At 39.0% G+C, this 23,510-nt stretch overlaps 1 protein-coding gene across 1 annotated transcript in view; it reads left to right on the top strand.

Moving 5' to 3' along the window:
• The window catches only part of LOC306837056 (transmembrane protein 132C), a 108,938-nt gene that overhangs the window by 32,520 nt on the left and 52,908 nt on the right, over positions 1 to 23,510 (top strand). Inside the window, exon 3 of the mRNA XM_079364535.1 lies at positions 4,198 to 5,128. Coding sequence (XP_079220661.1) covers positions 4,198 to 5,128 — 931 coding nt within the window. The remainder of the gene's footprint in view (positions 1 to 4,197; positions 5,129 to 23,510) is intronic.

Here is a 23,510-nt window from a genome sequence, read left to right on the forward strand (position 1 = left end):
TAATTGAAGCAGCTTGCGTTACAACGTACAGGCTCTTCGAGAAGTGGCAGCTTGGAAAAAAAATATGAAGTTGTTTATGATGTTTGTACCTTGTAATGTCTAATTAGCCTCTTTGTCTCCATCTCAGCAGGAAGAGAGAGCTCCCTTGTTCACCGTTTGTGTTTAATTTTCCTTGCATCTCCGTGCTTTAATGGACAGGTTGTGCAGCCAGTAACTGACTATAGTTACATTTTCTAAATACAGTACTTATTCTAAAAAGTATTATCCTGTTATATCCACAGTGATATGATTATTAGAGATGCTAATTCAATAAATGGATAAAGGTCATTATCATTCGGCACCAGGATTACTACTTATTTTAAGAAATGATGAATATTTTGCTTAAATGTTATCGTCAATCTGCAACACAGCCACCTGCATCTAGCAAAGACTGTAGCCACAGACTGACTGTAACTTTTGTCAATGTTCTTGGCATGTTGGCATGTTCTCCACAATCTACTACCCAGATAAGAAAGACATCACGTCTTTCACAAGGTTTTACCCTGTGGACGTTTGGACATTTAGTATTTCAAAAGCTTTTAAAATGTCAACATTAGACGACATTAGACCAGATGTGCCTACCATAGACCAAGAAGCAGTAAGGGGATGTCTGTGTTGCAACATTAGAGATAATAGTGGAAGCAACAGATTTCAGTCAAAAGGTATGTCAGGGGATTTGATCCATGGGCCCTGGTAAAATACACAGATGATGGCCTTTAAAATAATGGTAAGAAAATGAGTCGGAGGAGGGAGGTGAGATGAAGGGATTATATTTATCAAAACTGACTAATGTAAAGTGACACAGTTAGATTTGAAGAGCTACAGATACGATGAAAAATAATCTAAATACGTTATATTTTAGAATCCTTTTTTTCTTGTGGGCCTGCTAGCTCACTGTACATAATTATAACATTAAGGCATAAACAAAATCCATCTTATAAGGAGACCTGTGATCCGGATAACTTGACTGATATGTGACCCCTGATTTGTTGGCGGCGCTCAGAAATCCTCCACAAGAGTTTACAGTGGATAGTTAGCACACTTGGTGAAGTTCTCTGCACTAATTATTCCCTTTTTCATTTGCAAAAACATTGCTGCAGACATGATTAAAATGTACATTTAGCTGCAGACATGAAATCTAAAGGCAGCTTAGGGCTAAAGATTAGATCGACTTGCTTCTCTGCATATGATAACCAGCTGGTGCCTTAGGAAGGGAGATTTTCTAAACCTTGAGTTGCAATTGTAACTGAATATTTTTGGGCTGTATGTGGCATTTAGCTTTATCTGTGCCATGGAAAGTGGAAACTAGGACAGTGTGTCACATCCCTCAGAGAAACCGATCCAGACAGGAAAATCCTCTCACTGTACCACAAGCCTGATCCAGCAGCAGCTAATGACCTGCTCCCCACATGACCTCGCTCTCTGTTTTGTCCTTTTTTTTTAAAGTAAACATCCTTCCCATGGTCAAGACTTGTTCCAACAGTCACTAACTGTGAACTGTCTCAGTGGAAGGACGGGTGGTGTGGGGAATAGGGGGTTACTGCCACTGGGTTTTCGTCCTTTTTCTTCAGTTATTTTGGTATTTTATGTATCCGTTTTTGTTTTGTCTCTGTATTTTTTTTTTTACTACAATATGCCAATGCTGATGTCTGATTGCTGTATCTGTGTTTTATAAACGATCAAAAGTTGTTCACAAAAACAAAAAAAACAAAAAAAACTGTCTCAGTGGAGGCCTTTATGGTATTCCTCCCCATCAGGTAGGTGGTGGAAAATAAAGATTTAGTTTCACCCTGGAGTTTGAAGAGTTCATCATTATGTTATGACTTTGTCTTCCACATCAGCATCATTTTCGTTTTAATGCATTTGATTATATAGAACAGAGGTCTTTAATCAGGTCTGTGGTTGTTTTTTATTTGGGCAGCCAATTTTTGCAGTAAGATAATAAACTACAAAATCACAGCTGTATATATTGTTGTTATTATTTTTAATACATTTTATTGAGAAGTATTTTGTTAATAACAGTGACAAAACATGACACAAAGGACAACAACAAAATGAAAATCACATGACAATAACAGTAATGGAATAAATTAAACAAGGCAGACCCCCATTTTAAGAAAGAAAATAATGGTGTCTGTGCAGATAACTATGACAGAGTCGATGAAATAAGTAAAGTTCAGGGATTGAATTGTGTGAATCCCAGACTGTTCAAGATAGAGGCAAGAGAGTAGAGATCAGAAAACACTGAAGTGTGATGCAGTTAAAGGATTTCAAATACATCTTAAGACACTTAGGATGGTTGTTGGTCAATGCATACTACAATGTTTTTAGGATATAGACATGAAAACATGTCATTTTCAAAAAGAGACTTATTTCCACTCTTTCAAGACAACTTAAAATTTTGAATTAAGATTGACTAAAAGTATCATGGATTAACTTGGTAAATCCCTTTTTCAAGATATTAGAATGCATATAAGTACCAGGCTTCACATTAGTAGGTCAAAGACTAGAAGTAGACATTATGGCAGGGTGTGCTACTTCCACAATAGCAGGCGTGATGGTGATGGAAGTAATCAGAGCTTCAAAATAGGTGAGGTGGATGGACCTTTGGGCCAACATGGATACAATGAAATCGGTCACCACGACAGTGCCATGCACAACAGGATTACGTGAGAGGATACATCAGAATCTCAAATGGACTACGCTACATATTTAGCCTGGTAATTTAAGAAGCATTTCTGTGTCTGGAGGAATATTAATAAAAAGTGTTTTTGTTTTGTTGTCAAAAACAAATTCCATCCATGAGAGAAAAGAGTTTGAGTTGGTGGTATAATGAGACAATCACCTGAATGATTCTGAAGAAATATGACAATTTAGTTGTAGAGCAGTTGGAAGGATAGATAAGTCAGGGCTGCCAGGCGCGTTGAAGTTGCGTTGTCTGCAGTTTGGACTATCTCCTCATGATTGACGATAAATAATGCCTGTAGAGAAAAATCAGTAATCTCCCTCTATTTCTCTCTTCTCTCCCCTCTTGAAAATGAAGATGGCATAGAGGTGGGTGGCTCTGGGATGCATGAGTTAACCTGTTCATACTCCCCAAAGTGTTCAAAGTGGATGTAATACTTGTGATGGGATGTTGACAACTTCTGTGATGTCCTTGGGCTTGCTGCCCATCAGTCTACACAATTTGGTTTGGGGGGAACAGGTTGAGAGACATAGTGTGGAATAATATACGGGGCAGAGGTCGGATTTCAACCCAGCCTGCCTGCTTTCGAAAACTTACGCCTCTGTGAGTCAGGGCATGTTCACACCAGTCTACCTATGTTTTAATGTTTTATATCAAATTTAATCCTCTTATTTCATGACATTTCTATCCTAAACTTTGTGGTAGAGCTGGAGTGTAGAAGGGGGTGTAAACCTTAAACACATGCTCACGTTCTCCTCTTCTCGGTCTGTCATTTCTGAAGTGCTTTGCCTGAAGCAGCTTCTGTCCATCGAGAAAGCCGGTCAATGCTCTGCTGCCTTGAACTGTCACAAATCACTGCCATGCCACGGCTTCAACAGCATGGACGGTTCAAGAGAGAAAATCCATATCCTTTTATGGGCTATCGAGAGAATGATGGGAAAAAAAACAGGGGGTTGGGATGCTTTCCAGGGTGGAGAAAGGAAGGGAAGGAAACGTGTTTCAGCACCCTGAAGGGTCTGCTGGGTTAAGAAAGAAGTGTGAGTGTAAAACCAGTTAAAAAGAAAAGGTTGCAGATTACAAAAATTGGGTATGATGCATATTAACAAAGGACGGGTACCATGCATTTATCTTTAACTTGATTGGAGGGAATTATGAGATGAAGTTGGCATAGAAGAGGGAAGGAAGCAGGAATGAGACAGTGATAAGGTATAAAGTGAAAAAAAAGAAAAACAGATGAAGTTAGTATGTCATAATGAGAAATCTCAAGAACAGAATACACAATTGTTTTGACTTGAGTCTACCAAATTCTTTTTCAGAAGAAGCTCATCAAGTAATATCGTCTCCATAGAGGAAGTATGACACACAACCACAAGTGTCCTGAATGACTCCTGGTGTTGTTACCTAGTTGTTGAAGCAAAGGTGAACACTTTTATAACCTCTTCTATGTCTTCTTTCTCTCTTCTCTATTTCAGTGTTGGATTGCAAAGTGATCCTGGAGGGCCTACAGAGGTTAGGCCCAACTCCGATGTATCTGCCTGTCAGCTACAAGATCCTTAATGCAGAGTCGGCGTTCTTCTTACAGGAGGCCAATCAGGACATAATGAGGAACTCCAGCCTGCAGGCTCGCACAGAGTCCTTCTTCATCCACCAGGCCAGACAGATGCCCTTTGTCAACGCCAGCTACGGGCCGCTGTCAGTCCAGCAGCCCGTTCCTCTAGAGCTGCTGCAGACGCTGCCAGGGCCGTTTAACACTCAATCCTTCTCTTCATCATCAGAGCCAACATCGCCACCATCATCTTCACCACCTCTGTTTACGTTCAACTGGAAGGTCCACACCTATATTATCAGTGAGAGGATTTATCCCAGTTGGCCAAAGGTTCAGGTGTTGTTCTACATCGCAGGGAGGGACTGGGATGATTATAGCGCCATCCACAAGCTTCCCTGCGTCAGGATGTTTGCCTTCCACGAGACTCAAGAAGTGCGTGGAACGTGCAGACTTAAAGGTGAGTTAGGGATATGTGTGGCTGAGCTGGAGCCACTGGCCAGCTGGTTCAGCCCACCTACTGTCAGGCCTGGCAGGCAGAGGGTCTCGGAGCAGGCCCAGGGCACTCCAGTGGAGCTCTACTACATGGTTCAAACCACAGATAGCGGAGACTGCAGCTCAGAGGATTCCAGAAAAGGCAGCTCGGTTCACACAGACCAGCCAAGGCCGATGGGATATTTTGCAGGGCACACACCGATGCAGCGCATTGGAAGTGTTCGACTGTTTCAGCCGTTGTCTGAGCTGAAGCTGGACAATAACTTTGTGGTGATGGCTCCATCCAAACCCATCCGGCAGAGAGAAACACTTTCCACTTTTTTGGCCCTGTCCACACTTTCTACAGTTCAAATTTTCACCCTCAGGTGAGTCAGCCTCCTCCTGGGAGAACACATTTTAATCACATTGATCATCTTACTTTAGAAAGTTGTACAGACAGAATTATTTTATAACAATGTGTGTCTGAAATGTGAGCGATTGATAAAACTATCATTCCTGCCACAAACCACACAATACACGGCAACACTTAAATTTCAGCAAACTGTCACTAACAGTGTCCTAACATCATGCAAGCGTTATATATCACATTGCATCGAGCAAAAAACTTTTTTTCCGGTGTTGCCGACAAGTCAAAGCTCAACATTTCAATGACGGACTCACCACTTTGTACATCAAGCTAACAAGCTAAAGCAAGTGTCAGTGCCTTGTAGAGCCACCTCGTTCCTCGTCTCAAGGAACAGAGAGGAGAAGGGCAACAATGTGCTGCGTTGTGCAGCGTTGCATTGCTCGAGGGCAGATAGGAACACGAATTGGAAGCAATAGAATCAGGCTGATTTTGCCGCTGAAGCTCGCTCGCATGGTGTTAGGACAAGCTGTAAGACCAAAATGATGGTATATTAAGAATATTCTCGAAACATAATCAGTTGTTGTTTTTCTAAATCATAACTTGAAATTAATGTAGGTTTTAACCTACTTTTGGATGATGCCAGTTTGTTTAAGAACACTGTATTATAAGTATCATGTCAATGTAACTTCTTTAAGTTCACAGAGTTTGTAGGCCACATGCTTACAGTCCTCTTCTACAGTTTAAATACTGTAGGTTTGTTTGTGCTTTGGAAATAGCTCAACAAGAATTAATTGTTGATGTCAGAGATCAAATAAATGTGATAGGTGGGAAGCTTTTAATTATTCAAATTAAAATAAAGTCCGCAGAAAATGTTGCCATGGCAATCCAAATGCAAAAACATGGTTCACAGGTGTGTGGTCAAATAATTCAACTACGTGTTGAATGAGATTAAGCTTGAATTAGAATGAGCTTGACTCACCAGTTATCCAATTTAGACCAACTTTAGATTGTCATTTCAATGTTTTCAAAGTGGAAGCTGAAATGGAAGTGGAAAGTTAAAAAAAACAAACTTGAAAAGAGTTGAAATGTGATGTTGTCGGCTTGTCTGCTTATTGAGAAATGTTCACTTGCTTTACCACGTGACCCGTTATCATCACCACCACTACATCACATTTTATAGTAGGATTAAGATTTTTAGACCAATCAAAAGTGCATACAGTGTGTGCAGAGAAAGTTTGTGGCTGTAATCTTTCAACTCATTTTAAATGTGAATTTGAGTTGCTGCCTGCCCCCTTCAACTGCCTGTTTGACAGCCTGAGAAAGAAGATTATTCTGACAGAATAACACCTTCATGACACCTCTGTGCTGTTTCTATGAAGATTGGTTTCACATACTCATCTTCAAAGTTGCTTCTCTAAGGAAATATGTGTTGGTTCATCAGAATTACATCAGCATAACTTTGATTCATAGAGCTTTGTCTTGTCGAAAGAACAATTCAAAGTCAACCTAATTGCTCCGTGTTGCATGATGAAAGTAAAGTTGCTCGAAATATGCATTTCCAGCGGGCTGCCTTAGATCAAAATCACAGCAGATGAAACCGTTAGCGGCCTTTAAGTAGAGCTGTGACAGAGCGCTTTGGCAATTTGTCACCCCCAGCTGAGCAGGAAATCTGCCAAAAAGTCTCATTGCTTTTTCTCTCACTCCAGTGATGATGAACTCCTGTGAAGTAGTTCTCACAGTGTGTGTTTGTCACACAAGTCAGTGTGTGTGTGTGTACTCCGAAACTTTAAAGACAGCATTTTTCCTTCAGTGATCAAAAGTTTTTTTGTCCTGTAAGGATATACGTTAAAATTCAACCAAAATGCCTCATTAGTTTCCAAAAGATTAAACCTCAAAGAGCTTGAAAATCACAGGCTTCTTCACAGTACTCAAGTGCTGTACCGATTTCTCTAATTAAACATCTGAACGCTACATTAGCTTTTGGCTGCTTTTTGTTGTTGCATTCCATGAGGGCCATAACAATAGCTTTCAGGTATTGGATTTTCCAGATATAAAACACTTTTAGCTCTTACAATCTTCATGATAAGACAATTTAAACTCTGATCACCGCAGGATAGTGTGAAATGTTCAGCTTGGCTCTCCTGCTGTGGGTATTTGCATTCTGTCTCACAATGTTTGCTTGTGCTTTCAGTGTAAGCGTGTTTATGGAGAACTTTCTTTACAAGTCGGTCTGGTGTGTTTCTCAAAGCGGCTAAGACATCATTAACTATTTATGTTCTCTGGAGTTGCTCCTCTCTTCTTCCCTGTATCTTTTCCCCAAAGCTTACTCATCTGTTTCTATTCATCCATGACAGTTGCTGCAATTTGTGACCGGAGAATCTCTCTGGCCATCTTTTTTTCCCTGCTACGTGTTCTGTTATCAGATGGAAGCAGTAGATTGTAATTTACATTTCAATCATTTAATGGTTTCTCAGGTTTGTATTATGAGTCTTAAAGGTCACATATTGTAATCTTTTTTCAGTTAAAAGTAAAAATAAGTCTCCAAGTTCCCTAAACATGAGTTTAAAGTTTCTTGCTCAAAATCCATTCTGATCCTTTATTTTAGTCCTGTTCACAACGGGCTGTTTCTGTGTCTATAGCTTTAAATTAAGCTGTGTCATATCTGGAAGGGGATGTGGCTTGGGCTTTCTCGCCCCATGCCATATTGTTTACTGTGAGAAGGCAGAACAAACACCTTGTTGTGAGTGTGTCACACACCTGGGGGAGGGGTCACTGCCCTTTGTGATGTCACAAACAGCCTGTTTGAGCACACATTTTCTAAAAAGTGGAGCAGGTAAAAGATGGAGGGGACGGGTTCTTCTTATACTTCGAGGGTTTATTACCAGATTCAGGAAAAACATTTTGCATATATGGGACCTTTAATCTCTACTGTAAAGTATTAATGTGGTGTCTAATCATCTTAATTTGTTTAAATGTCTGGAATACCATATTCCATATTCTGTGCAAATACACTTGAAAGTGTGAAAGCTCATAAAGCACTGTCAACCCCCCCCCCCCCCCAAAAAAAAAAAAAGAAAGAAAAGAAAATGACCAACATGTGCCTGGAAACAACTCTAGAGTTTTGATTACGTTTTACATTGGGTTTTTTTTTACAGTTTTTTTCCCAACTGTTTCCAAAACACGAAGGTCATCATTTACTAAGAATGGATTGCGTACACTAATAGCTCCAAACAATGTGCATCATTTTCTCCTACTTTCTGCTCTGTCTGAAGGTCTAATTGCCAATGTACATTTTACTTATGATATTCAGGGCTTCTTGCTCTGTTCAGTTTGCCCTTGTTTATAGTCTAAATGTTGAGAAAAGTCATCTGCACTGTACCATTTGCCAAGCTGTGACTCATGCCGTTTTGTCCTCATAAAGATGATGAGCAAGGGGATGGGGACTTTTCTGATGCCAGACTTAAAAAAATGTAACTTGAGTTTCACTGTTGCAAAACAAAGCTTTATCTCTGAATGGAACAAGCAAGGACAAAATCCTGCATTCTTGTGCGTAATAGTTCCAGACTGTCGCTAAAGATTTGAACTTATTTAACCCCTGATTACATAGATAATAGTAATGTCAGAGTAATATTTACTGACTTTTCATCTGTTATTAAAACTGCGGTGCAATTACCACCTGGTCTTTTGAAAGTTTTTGCCTTCACTCGTGTGTGGCTAATTGCTCCATTGTTTGACAAATAGACACTTTTTTGCCATCATACCTTTATACATAGAAAAGGGCCAATGTTCCCTAAATGACTGCATAATGGATTAGTTATTATGTGCAACCAGCACCGATGCTCCTCCGCAGCTCACTTATGGGTGCATATAACCTGTTGCATTTCTTTCGATAGTGTCTTTCGAAGTTACAGGCTAAGTGGACACGGAAGCCCCACAATTCTTTTGTGAATCAAGACCTGTGGCTGGAAAGTAACTTTCTAAAGTTTGATGTGTCCCTTAAAGTGCATACCTTGTAATCCTGCTGTGATCTGTACTCGTATTTGTAAAGTCTGGTCAACTGTTCTTTTTTTTCTGGAATATAATCATGTTTGTGTGTAGATTTTATGGCTCCATTGAGTGCTGTTGGTGATAATGCAAAAAATGATAAACCTCCCTTTTATTAAATCGAAGCAGAACATTATGCATGCACGGCCATGCATATTCATAAATACAGGTGTACTAACACTCACATTTGTATGCATGGATGTGGTGTGTGCTCACTTTAAAGTCATGGTGTGTTTGTCATGCAAAAGGATCCCTGTGGAATCAGTCATCTCTGCCCACTGCCTCATTAGCCATGAAGAGAGAGGTGTAACAGGTTGGAAGATGCCAGCTCCAGCTTCTCCTCACTCAACATGCAAATGAAAACACGGTTTCCTCCTGAACAAATTAACAGCCTTTTCAAAAGATAAATTGCCCCAGCTGTATTGTAATTTTGACTAAACAATGCAACAAATTCCTACAGATCCCCTCTGGGGGGCGGAGCTGCTGATGAATGCAAATGAATTTCTAATATGTGAGAGTGTGAAGGTAGAAGTGTGAGATTCACACAGTCTGCAGGAGTTGTTATAGCAGGTGAGGTCTGCTTATGAATAAATAAGGGGGCAGCTGAGGCCTTCGCTTCAGCTGGTTGTAATCCTCGACATACTGTAGCTCAGGTTTACAGCTTGATCAGCCTCATCCTCTCAGCTCTTCTCAGTGATTCACTTTTTTAAAAGGTTCCTAATGATAGGTTGGTCTTTTTCCACTTTCCCTTCTGTATTTATCTGAACTTTTTTTTACATCAGTCTCTCTGTCCTTAGTTTTTTTTTTCTCATCCTTGTATTATTTAACGTCTCCTTTTTTCTGTTTTCCTCATACTGTGTACTGTGTTTGTGTGTGCATGTGCCTCTTTATGTGTTTTATGGGGTGAGGGGGGATGGTTTGAAATCCATATAACCAGAGTGAGAGAAGGAGAGAAAAAAATTATTGTATTAAAAAAAATACAATTATAATAATAAATAAATGGTTATAGTAAATATAAATAACAGTTCTCACAACTATAACAGAAATACAAATAATACTACTACTGACAATTTTAACAGAGACCATTTCAGAAATAAACACAGGCAAATAGATTGATGGCGATAACAGGTAGTAACAATGGCAGTAATAATAACAACATCAATAAATTGGTATGCTCTTGCTCCTGCTCTTTGTGTTGAAAAACTTTATTTTTTTTTGTATCGACGTTAAGTCTCTTGCTTCAAATTAAGGGCCTTACGATTAGGGGCATATCCGACTAAAGTTAGCTAGTTATGATCCAGTAATCTCAGTGGAGGTTTAATTGGGTGCCTTGATTATACACCGGGATTTGCACATTTACAGTATATTTACATGGCAAATTAAAATCTTTATTTCTAAACATTCCGAACTCCTTCTGGCTCATTTAACTTCCTCCTTCCACGAACAAACAGAAAACACACGGCACACCACGAAATATGGTACAGGCAGATTAAGGTTATATTTCAGTGAAGCTTCCCAAAAACATCGGAAATTATCATTGCCCAGGCAAACATCTGTGCATAAGACCTAAGAAGGCGTCCTGGCTTCAATAACCCTGACATGAGAGGTCACGTTGTAACAGTGACCTGAAGCTGTATATCAATTTGATTTATCAATCCTGATTTTTTATTCACTGTGAGTGCATTCACAGGAAAGGATCGGCGTTAGGTTGACTGAACCTATCACAATCATGAACAAGTCTGCCATCAGCCAATGTAATGTAGAAGAATTACTCAAGACAGACTAAAATCTGGCATAAAATAAGAAATTGTCAAAAGTGATGTCCCTTCTGATGGCTTGTTAAAGGCTCCCTTTAAAAGGTCTTAATGCACATGAGATCCGACTTAAATAACTTCAGTTGACTTTTGTTGCTCTGATTTGTTTATTGTGTTGTGTATGACAGCTTTATAAATACTATTTCAGCAGTAGCAGACAGAGCGGTAAAGCCAGTTCTAATTCAAACCTGAATATAATTCCAAGCGACAAGTATGCTTACTTTTACATTTAATTAAACACAATTACAAGGCTACTAATTTGAAACAATGTGTTTTTTTACCATCACTTTCCTCCTCCTGTGTTTTTATCCAAACTGAGAAATAGATTGAACAATGATTGCATTGCTCTCCTCTTTCCTGCAGCCTGATTTATTCTTACGCCTTTGCTCTTGTCAATGTGCCTTTGGAAAGGCTGCACGTCCCCGAGGGGTTTTTGTGATGCTGCAGCTTAGCAGAGGCTTTCTGAGAGACACATGCCTCCAAAACGTTACACTGTGTGTACTTGGGGTCAAAGGCTGCATCACTTTCTCTATCTGGGTGCTTTTAACTTGTGTGGGTAACGGGCGGCAGAAAGAAGCTGCTTTCCCCAAGAGATCGATGCGCTATATCTTCTTTTGGAGGATTGCTGGTGTGTGTTAGGTAAAGAGCTGTATCTACACTTTCAACATTTGTCAATTTGTGTCTATATGCATAATTGACTAACTGCATTAAAAACAGATAATTGTGTAATGATGTAATGCACCCAACAACAATTTCTAGCTACCTTTTTTTCCAACCAATGACTTGCGGTGCTGTCTTCTAAGGCTTCACATGCATGAAAAAAATTCAACTGTTAATTCAATTTAATATTTAGCGCACTGAAAAAGACATGTGATTAATGTGCCACCATGTTAAATAAATAAAATCATTAAAAACAGTTTAATGCGGAACCAGACAGCTGTTACTGTGAAATAGAGATTATCCGGGATGACAGAGGATTTGTATAAATTATGATCATATTCAAATGGGCTGGTTTACGGCCTCCTTTACCAAAATTATTATACCAAGGCTTAAAACACTGATCTGGGCCCATATTCACAAACAGTTTGAGAGCTCCTAATTTAGCTCAAAAGAACAAATAGCAAGGATTTTTTTTTAGCCTCGGAGCAATTTAGGAACCTTCTCAGAGTAACTCTGAGTGAGGAAGAGACAGAAACTTAACTTAATGAGGAGGCATGGTTGACCCCACTGCTCGGTTTGACACATTTTTTTTCAGAAACTGGGATTGGTTAATCCAAAAAAATGAAATGTATTTATTCTTCTCCACACTCCTTTCCAAACATGGATTGGATTGTGAATAGTTTTTTTTCTGTTTTCTTTGAACATTGTCTTTTGACACAAGCAGAACCAATTCAAAAACTGAGATGAAAAGTAAACTATAGGATCCAGTCAGACTTTGTGTAATTATGAACACTTTGAAATTAGCATCTGTGTGATAATTTGTAAGAAGTACTTTAAAAGCATATAGCCTACAAGATGTTTGAAATGACGTGCCCACTTGCGCAGCAGCTTCTTCGCCTGCTGATTGTTACAGCAGCAGTGCAAGAACACACCCTCTGTGTCCTGAAAAGTCATAGATGGATTCAAATGTCTACAGAAATCATCTGTGAGGCCCAACTATGCCTCTGAGAATAGTCTTCTGGAAGTTTTTTGATAAACATTTATTCACTTTCTCCTCATCTTGATAAACTCTTTAGCCTCTTCAAAGTCCTCCTCACTACTCCTAACAGTTTGACACCTAAGGAGCTATTTTAAGGGCGAAGACATTTTGTGAACAATTTCATCTTTACAAAGATCTAGTCTGAACTTTGAGGGGAAATTCTGAAAAAAAAAAATGTCATAATTGTAAGAATTTTGTCAGTTCTAAAAGAGGCTTCATACAACCAATGAAGTTCAACCCAAGGTTTATTCAATTTAAATATTCCCATTTCAAAGTAAACCGAATAAGAAACAAGCAGACTCTGGAGACCGAAACAAACCAAAAGTGATAAAAAAAAAAAAAAAGGATTACCAGTGATCTCCAGCACAAATAAAAATAACTTTAAAAAAACCCTGTGATCTTGATTTACTTGAGGAAACCCATTAAAACAGAAAAAAAAAACTCCTCTCCACATTGCTGCCCAGTGTCTAATTAGCCGAGTCTCTCCAACCTGGCAGCTCTAAATACCACCCTCCTCCCTGAGCACAGATTGAACTCAGGTGTGCAGCAGGTGAAGAGGCAGGAAGAATAAAGGAGAGAGAGCAGGTGAAGAAGGTACAGAAAAGAGAGAAACAGGGCGAGAACAGGGCAGATGGTATACAAACTTTTATGAATTTTTTTCTCTTCTTTGCAAAATGCATTTAGAGCAAAACTCAGGCATAACTTCCTAACAAAGACCATTAAACATTCCAGCATAACAAAATCTGTTTGTTTTTAAGGCAGTGCTGACCAATGTGTGGGGAAATTCTGGTTATGTTATGTGTTATTGTAGAGACACACTTCTCTCATACACATAGGCCTGACTCACACACATGCACAAGTACGACCTGGGGACATGCATTATTGGTGAGAAGTCAGCCCCCAGGAGGCGGCCTCCTTGGCTGGTGAGGAACCGGTATCTTGCTCAAGGGCAACTTGGCAGTGCTCGAGAATGTATTTCCATATGTATTTTTATGAAATATTTTTGGTCTTGAACCATAAATTGGGACTCAAGTCCCTGCGGACTGAGCTTCTGTGGGCCCCAATTTGTTATTATTAGACTGAACTCAGCAAATAAACGTGTTAAAGGACTTCGTTTGGGATGTGTGACAGGAGTTTCAAAACTTTGAAGGCTACTTGCTCAATCTTAATTAATCTGCTGAATTTTTTATTTCAGATATTTGATTTAGTTTATGCACTGACTAATGTGTCAAACATGGGGATGGGTGTAATGAACACTTACTGCATGAGCTCTGCTGGTTAACTGGGTTGGTGTGCCTCTCACACACAGACAATCACTAACTTAGATACGTTATCACTTGTTTATTTCAGAGGTTTTGTCTACACATTTACTTTGTGTTACAGTTGTGAAGTCTGAGATCAAACTAGTCAACGTTTTGCACATTTTAATCTGAATTTGAGACAAAGGAATAAAGAGAGAGGTAGAGACATTTTGAAATGGTTAGATAGATAGATAGATAGATACTTTATTGATCCCGAGGGAAATTCAAGGCATCCAGTAGCAGTATACAGACAGGCAGGACACAAGACATTAGTTACAATACACACCCGCTGTCCCCCCTCCCCTCTGTATACAGAGTTGTCATACATTGGTGGATTTTTGTAGAAAAAAAATGAACAAACTCCTTGCTTTATAAGATAAAGCTTCACCTTCAGAAGGGGTTAGAAAGAGGCATAAGAAACAGTGACATAGACAGTAATCAAGGAGTCAGGCTCAGAGACTGGAAGCATGACTAACAGCATGACTTTGCTTTTAGTGAAGTTAAACTAAAAATGTTTGTGGTTTGTCCGACCAAATTAAAATGTCCTTGGAAAATCACTTTAGTATTTGTACAGTTTGTACAGAATACAGTAAGAATAACTAAGAAAGAGAGTAAGGACTGGTGTTGCGAGAATTCTTCCAAAACATTTTAACATGAGAAACAACATAGGATTGCATACTTGAACCATTATTGTAAAAATAATAGCACAAAAAAGTAGTCCAAAAGATGACTTGTTATACTTACAATAAATTACTAGAATAATGAAACACGTTCAGGTTGTTGTATTGTTGTACTCCCAGTGTTTGGACAGGCCTCGTTTATCAGGCTAAATGTTTTAACCACTTACATGGCCCGTGGGGGGTCCCCAGTCTGAAGCGCCTTTTTATAGGGGTCATGGGTCAAACAGTTTTGGAACTCCCAAGCTAGGGCAAAAATATTTAGTTTGTGTTTCAAATGTAATTCTAGTTGATGGGATTCTCCATGAAGGACTCAAGCCAAACAAACCTCATTGGTCCATCCAGTCAGGCAAGAGTCAACCAGGCTTTATTTCCCAAGTTAACTGTTTCTGTACCGATACACCAAGACAAAGTCCTTGTATGTGTAAAAGGTGTATGGGAAAAGGTCATTCTGATTCTGAGTCTGGATTTACTCGAGGTTCCTGACATTTTCCATGCAACTGTGGCCAAGAACTTTGTTGTGGTGGAATTGTTTGGTCTTTGTGTATGAGGGTTCAGTTAAGTTCTGGGCTCTCACGTGTCAACAATGTGTCGAAGATGTTCTCTCATTTCTTTTTAAAATATGGGCGACTCATTGGTGCATCGGTATGTATTAAAGTTTGATCAATCTATCCATTAACCTGCTTGACCTGTATGACTTTACATGTGGAGCTGAGACATCTTTAGTGGGATGAAACCTCATTATGAATTTCTAATGAAGAGTTTGTTGATTCGATTATCCATTTGTTGATTCTTATCCATCGATTTAAACCAAATAATGTTGTTTTTTTTCTGAAACCAGTCATTTTCAGATATTTAATTCAATCATGAATGTTTGATTAACCCAACTTACAAAACTGAGAGGCATCGTATTTCTTAGAGGAAATTCTTTTTTTTTTCTGTAATAATGGAAGTGCTGCTCCTGGTTTCATACATTTCAAAGAACTTGCTGATCTTTGTGAAAGTTTTCTTACATAAAAAAATATATTCCCCATTCTGTTCCTCCAAAAATATTGCACTTTTATGCAGACATACACAGTCTGAGACTGTGACAACAACAACAACAACAACAACAACAACAACAACAATGAAGGAATCAGAATTAGTGAAAAGGAATGAGTAAGTGAGAGCAAGAGAGAAAACACGAGTGACAAGCTGACAGAGAGAGGGCTTCTGGGGAGAATAAGACTGATCTAATATTCAGCTTGTAGCTTGGAGTGGAGCTTTTGGCTGTGTTTTAAGCTGTGTAGTAGTTCTGGTCAGTCGTGCTGTAGCTGCTTGGGAGGTCAGCCATTGATCTGCAGATATAAGCTGCTACTTTGGATCTAAGCCTTCATCATCGTGCTAGGCAGACACCACTGCGAGAGGATAAGCTTTGATCTGCACAGGGATTTGCCTCTGTGCGTGTGTGTGTGTGTGTGTGTGTGTGTGTGTGTCACTGTGTATATGCTGGTTGAAGGAAATGAATGAGAATGGTTGTGGGTCTCCATGTATATCTACAGATGTAGCTACATTGTGTTTGTGCATGATGCATTCGTTCTGTGACATCATTTTGTCAGTCACAGCGCTCATGAGCAGAGTGGGAGAAATAAAAGAAGGAGCATTGTGAAGCTGACCATGCATGTCCTGCAGAACACATTGGTCAACACTTTGAGCTTATGTGTGGCAGTCTAAAATAAACCCCAGACTTTGCTATTGCCTTAGAGAGACTTAAACCCAAATAATAACTTAACAACAAATAACAACATGAGAAGAAAGTATTTAAAAAGAGATATGATTTATTGACATTGAGTTTCTCCTGTCAACCTCAAACACAAGTTAAGAAGGATGTTTACATGCTGGGTTGCACTGTTTTTGAAGTCTGAATAATACCAAGGAGACCACAGTTTATATAAGTACACTCCATCACTTTGTGTCATTAAACTATGCTAAACACTTTATGGTCCAATATGTAACTCTGACACCTAGCATGTAAGATGGGCACTGTAGTCCAAATTTGAAACAGTGGAGCTGTCTCCCCCTCCCTTTCTGCGCTCTAACCTCTCTCCATTTGATAAAAGTATCTCCAATATTTATCCTATCTTTAGCAAGTTTCTATTGGTGGAGCAGTCCTCTTGTCCACTTTCATCACCGCAACATGTGTATGTTTGCTGTTTTCCAGGCAGATCAAGAGGAGAGGGGCAAGACAGCCATCTGTGGGAACTGCCTACTTCTTCTGAAATAAACTAAAAGTATTTTTTGTGAAATGTAAAAAAACCAAACAAACACTGGCTGAAGTGTTTTGATTGATAAGTGTTTTTTTATATTTATTTATTTATTTTTCAAAGAGCCCCAGCGCACTACTCAAACTTTAAAGCCAGTTGAACAACAACAAAAGGATAAAAAAAACACTCAAAAGACAAGTCAAGTGTTGCTTTCAAGATCAGAGTAATCCAGCGCACACTAGACAAATTCATACCTCAGGTTTGAGCTGCTGAGAGCGAATCTGGTTGAATGCGCTGGATTTCTCTGATTGTGAAAGTTGTGTGCTCCTGCTCTAGCTGCACCCTGGATGACTAGCACGTAAGGCACCCATCGATCCTGATTATGTTGAGCGATGCTTTGTGATGATACTAAGAGATCATCCCCAAACTGTCATTAATTTCTCCCGGATAGAATTAACCCTTTACCTTTGCTTTTTCTTCATAACCTTTATTATATGACATTATAGGCAGCTTTCTTTTCCCTAACATTCATACTAAAAGAACAATATCTTAAAGAAGCTGTGGAGGTTGGGTTTTTTTGTGCAATTTTGCATGTTGCCTACAAAAAAGGTGGTGATTTAACAGTTTGACTTCTACCAGAGCTAAATCTGTACTATGGACTGAGTCACATTTGTACAGACATCAGTGTCTGTACAAATGTGACTCAGTCGGTTGGACCAGGAAATGTTCATGCTGTGTTTTCACAGCCCTATAAGTAAATTATTAGGCCGCCTTGAGATCCAGCATCATCAGTGCCATATAGACCCAAGGGATAAACTAAACATGTTATTACAGGGACAGAAAGTCGTGCTGCTCTGTACTGAACCCTTTGGATGTTTATGTGTAATTTTAGCTGAGTTATACTCATGTGTGCTAATGATTACACCATATCAGAGTATGGTATGGGGTTTTTTTTTATTGCTTTATAGTTTTTGCCTCACATAAAGGTAGTTCAGGCCTGAATAGCCACTTGTCCTTGTTCACTCTTTCATGGCTCGTCCCCTGGCTCCCAGTGTGTGGACTGAGGACCAGAGGAACAGACTCAGCATTGTCACTCCACCAGGCGCAGAGCAGACAAGCTGTGATTTGCCCAAGGGATTCGTGCACACACCAAAACCAAAACAGACACAATAACCCAAGGAAGTGGTCTATGAAGGGATCACTGTAAATATCGAGTGGCAGCGGAGGTGTCGGTGTCCATGTGAAGTGGAGGCAGAGATCAGGGTGCTTGGCCGGTAAGCACCCAATAGGGGAGAAGTGAGACGGTCATCCCTGTCTATACAGCAGCCGACACCCATTTCCCTGATGATGCTCAAAGACAGTAAAGTGAGGCTGGATTGAAATCAACACAAATTGAAGCTGTACTTGTCTTGCCACAAACCAAAAGCCACATGGACAAATACGTGAAAATGAACCTGATACTGTATGTGCTGAACTGCGGAGTGCAGGAGACATTGTGGTTCAAAGTCAGTGTGAAACAGCCGGACTGTGCAATATCCATGCAGAAATAGCTTCTTTTTTTTTTTTTTTTTGAGTTAGCTATTGAGTTATGTATAACCTGTATGTCAGCCTGGCTTTCTTCTGTGGTGATGCAATGATGCAAGTTATGTACTGGGAGAGCAAAAGAGCCACTGCAGCATCTCTGAAATACACACCATGAACAGAGCATGATGAAACACTTCTGTAAGCATAAAGGTGTCTTTGTAGTTGTTAATACAGTAAAGATTAGCGATTCCAGTTAACTCTAGTTTTCGGGTTTACTTTCAACACGAGTTGTTTCATGTCAGACTTTTTCCTTTTCTGTTCAGTTTACCCACTCAAGTTAACTTTAAATGTCCAGCAAGGCAAACCAGGAGCTGTATGAGATTGCAAAAACGTTTATGTTGATCAAGTCCTTTCATGCTGTGGCTGTTCGTAACAGAACCTCCACAGTGTATTAGATTTGCAGGCATTTCACCAAGATTTTAGACTTGATCAAAGTGACACGCAAATATGATGCATGCAGTTGAGGGTAAAGTATTTTTTGGTAGGTTTTTTTTTTTTTTGGTGGGGGCTTTTTTACCTTGATTAAAAAGGATAGCTGAAGAGACACGTGACATATTGGGAGAAGAGTCGGGGTGACATGAAGAAAAGGTCCAAGGTTGGAGGTTGGATGCAAACCAATGTTTGCTGTGACAAGGACTCTGTACATGGGGTTTGCGTCATAACTGCTACTCCATTGGTGCCCAAGAACGTATACATGTTTTTTTTTTTTGCTGCTACTGCTGCTGTCTGTCTGTCCAGGTCTCCGTTGAAAAAGAGGTTCCTAATCTCAATGGGATCAACCTGGTTGAATAAAGGTTAAAAAAATAAACAAAAAACATTACCCTTTTTTGGAGGTTTTGAAAATTCCTTATAAACAATTGATAAATGCTAAGAGTCGGATCTCTGATAAGAGCCCTGAGAGGAAAACTGGGAGGAAAGAGAGATTTGATTATTTTTTAAATATATTCAAAAAAAATATCTGTATTTGTTCAACCAAATGGTTGTCAAGATGGACTTTTTTGGGGGGGTGTAAAGAGAGTGGAAGAGTAGGATTTAGTTTAAAAGTCAAACAACATCCAACAAACATCCTCCTTATTTGTGTTTATCTGTTTTTGAGCACAGCAGCAAAGCAGATATTTTCTGTTGTTTCTCATTTCAGCCCTTCATCAACCATTCAGTCTCTAAATCATCCCTCTATCATCTCTGTGATTTTCTCTGGGTCGTGATCTCATCCTTCAAGTTCCTGATTTTCTTTAAGAGACACACAGACTTGCGCCAAACATATTTTACACCTTGCTAAATGACTCTGTTGTAGCTTGGGTCTTTTCCTTGTCTCAAGTATGTACTGGAGCCTGTTAATGATGACTTTCCAACAGTACACATTGGTTAATGTGCAAATCTACAAATCTCTAGGTTTAGGCCTGTATTGATTTAATTCCAATTTTAGCTTAGCATTTTTCATTAATATGCACCAGCTTTATTCCGACCCTTTAGAATGAGTTAGTTTGTGCACAAAATCTTTGGAACTTTGAATGAAACCAACATTGATTTGTTTTTCTTGTCTCGAGTGCTTTGTTCAGGTGGAGCTGATCCTTTTCCACTTTTGAAAACATTTTGTAACACCACTTTGACAGCTTTCAGACGGACACTGAGGGGTTTTGTTAACATGGTGGCTGTCATCTTTTCTTTGTGTCACATTGCAATTCCAGCACACTGTTCTGCTTTCCTGCACTGCTCCGATCAAATGTCCCAGCATTGCCAAACTCAAAAACAAAATGTGACATTCAGACCAAGGCTGGCGACTACTGTTTCAGCTCACTCAATAAAACAAACAAAAAGCGTGTAATCCATTAGACATGAAATATTGCTTCTTTTGTCCCGGGCATCAAGGTCAAAATACCTCTTCCCATCAGTTTATACCTGCTCTATTTGATTTCAAACAACCTCTGAATACAGTTTTGTTTGCACTGTACATTATCTGTGCAGTTTTAAATTTTAACTCATCATATTTATGAACATTAAAATTTATAAAAAAATCCATTGATTGGTTCATAGTATCAACATTTACTATTCCTAAAGCTCACTTCTTTAGTATCTTTACAATGGAATTTGTAATGAAGTGTTACCTCATATCTCCAAACAATATATGGAACCATATGAGAACAATATCAATATTATCTTAGGTTTAACATTATTAGCATGTGGCCTCTAAAACAATATATTAATGATCACATCTATGTAATTCATCCTCCTACAATCTTTATATTCCGACATCCTTGATCTTGATATTTATTATACTTGATTTTGTCAAGTATTTCTCTTTATTCATTCATCATTAACACACATTGAGGGCACGTTTTTAATTACAATAACTTCAGCAACACAACACCACACAACCATTCAATTCAACAGAACCTTAATTTTCAATATATATAATATTATGAATATTCTAATCTTTAAAAAAACACTTGGGTGATCATCTTATCCAGTATCCATTTTTAATGACGGCGTTTAAAACTCTCCATGCTTCTTGAATGTTGCTCCTCTACTGCTCAAGTAGATTGTGATTATATTCCTTCTCCTTAGCTGCCATTATATTGACTTTTTATGAGTACATTTGCTTCATGTAGAAATGTATCTCAGCTTCTTTTGTTCAGTTTTTTTTATGGTACATGTGTTATCTATCCATTTTGTGATCAAAGCCTTGCCCATACAACGCTTCCTGAGGATTTTATTAATGGACAATATTTTTAATATGGCAAAATAAATGTGCAAGCAACAGCCGGACCTGGATTGTTGGGATCGAGTTTGATACATTTGTGCTCTTCAAGGTCCATCTTGAGGGCAGAAAGGGACTTTTTGTATTCTATGCCGCATCACGTTAAATGTTGGTCTTGTGTTTATTTGTTGTATCATGATAATTCTGAAAAGGCAGTGAAAACAGGAATATGGTAACTAATGTTTTAGTGTATTTGTCTGTTTTATTTGTGTCTACCGGTGTAGCAGTAATAGTATTGTAATTCTACTTGGTTTCAAAATGAAGAGCAGGTCATAGATATCATGTGACTGAATTGAATGCCCAGCCAATCATATTGAAGCTTGTGTGTCATTATATCTGTAACTGTACAAGACACACATTTTGGTTACAACTAACTGGCAGTTTACTGATGTTTCTGAGTGTGTTGCGTTCTGTCAGCATTCAGTGCTGAAGTGTGGCTAAGTTATTTTCCCAGAGTGTTCTGTTTTGAACAGCAACTGGAACAGGAATGTTTTTCTCAAGGTGGGTTGTATTTCAGATTTAGGGCCTTGGCCATCTACCTGTCGAGCAATTGTGATCAAATCTATAAACAATGAACGTCTTTTCAACATTTTGCTCAACCAAATGGGTTACAGGATTTGGCCTCTATCCTTGGTGTTTGGTATTTGGATGATCCCATGCTGCTTCTGCATGTGCCTCTTCCCTGCAGTTGACGGCATACTTGTTAATCTGTGTATCCCTCCCTATGCTAGGTTTACCGACATGACCTAATCTATCCCACTACATCCTGAGATTATACCACTTAGCCCCCTTCTGCATGCATCCAAATATTGGATCAGTCCTGGATCATCTGTCTGCTCCAAAGAAATTCAATGCAGAGTTATATTTTTTATCCCATGGATGCAACCTTATACTGTTTGTCAAATAGATTTCACTGGAAGCGTTGTCCCTATGTGTGCGCTTTAAGCCTTGTTGAACTGGCTTGGCTTCCATTTAAATGGCTGCCGTAGGGATCAAGCTGCTGTCTGCCACAACATGACCTCATTTCCTTCAGCTAGTCTACAGCAGCAGCAGTAGTAAGTTCCCAAAATCCAGCATTAGAGCAAATGGAAAATTGGAAGATTTTTGTACACTGTTAGGGATACAATTCTGCAATTAGGAAAATAAAAACCAACATGACATTTCAGATCTATATTAATCCACAAATCCAGTGACAAATGAGGTTCCAAGTATCAAACTGGTAATGTTCTTGAGTTTTTAAACGTTGAGTCACGAGTCACGGCAGGCTGTGATTTAGTTGAGGCGATTGCTTTGGGCCATACTGGATGTTGCGCTGTCACGCCCCTCAGTGTCATCATCATGTTGGCCTGCTTACATAAAGTTTCTGCACACATTCACAGAGCTGTTTATTAGTTCAGCCAATACCCACCCACACCCACCCTGTGTATTTATTCAGAGTATCGTGTTTTCTTTGTCATCTTTGACTGTTTTTTAAGAGGCTGAATTTGAATGCAAACAGCTTTTAGCATTGAGTAGATATTTATTTTTAAAGCTGCCCCAACCTCTCATTATCTCCCTCTGTTTACTGATATATATTTCCCTAAATATGAGCTGCAATTTATTTTCCATCCTCATCTCTTTCTCTGCTTCCTATTATGAGTAAATAATGCTTCAACTGCATCTCATCTCTCCCTATAATTGCTGTTGTTCGGTTGCATTCTGGTTTTAAAAAGCAGATGTACATTATGCAGAAATGGGCTCCATATCCATGCTCTCTCATCATATTATATTTATCAGTGCACTCTTGAGGCCCTTGCGAGCAATGAAATGATATTCATAATTTCAGAGCTTTCGTAGGATATGACATACCTTTATAGCAGTTAGCATAACACTTTATCCTTCTGTTTATATGATTTCTTTATATATATATATATATATATATATATATATATACACCACCTTCCTTGCCCATTCCTAATGCACACCATAATAGCTGTGTCATCAGTGTATTTCTGAATGTGGCAGAATTCAGATTTATGTTGGAAGTCTGCTGTGTACAATGTGAACAGACATTAAGCTACAACAGTCCCCTGAGGAGCCCCCTGTGTGCCAACTACCATACCAGCAACACACAGACTTGCTGCCACTCAAAACAGTGCAGAGATGATGTAGTATTTACCAATAGCTTTGGACGCAAGATATAACCACGAGGCAATCCAGCACCCAAATGCAACTTTTTTCAACTACTTAGGTGTGATTTAGGATAACCTGTCCAGGTTTTGAAATTAAAGTTAATTTCCCC

This window comes from Symphodus melops, assembly GCF_947650265.1.
Source record: "Symphodus melops genome assembly, chromosome: 16".
Taxonomy (NCBI): Eukaryota; Metazoa; Chordata; class Actinopteri; order Labriformes; family Labridae; genus Symphodus; species Symphodus melops.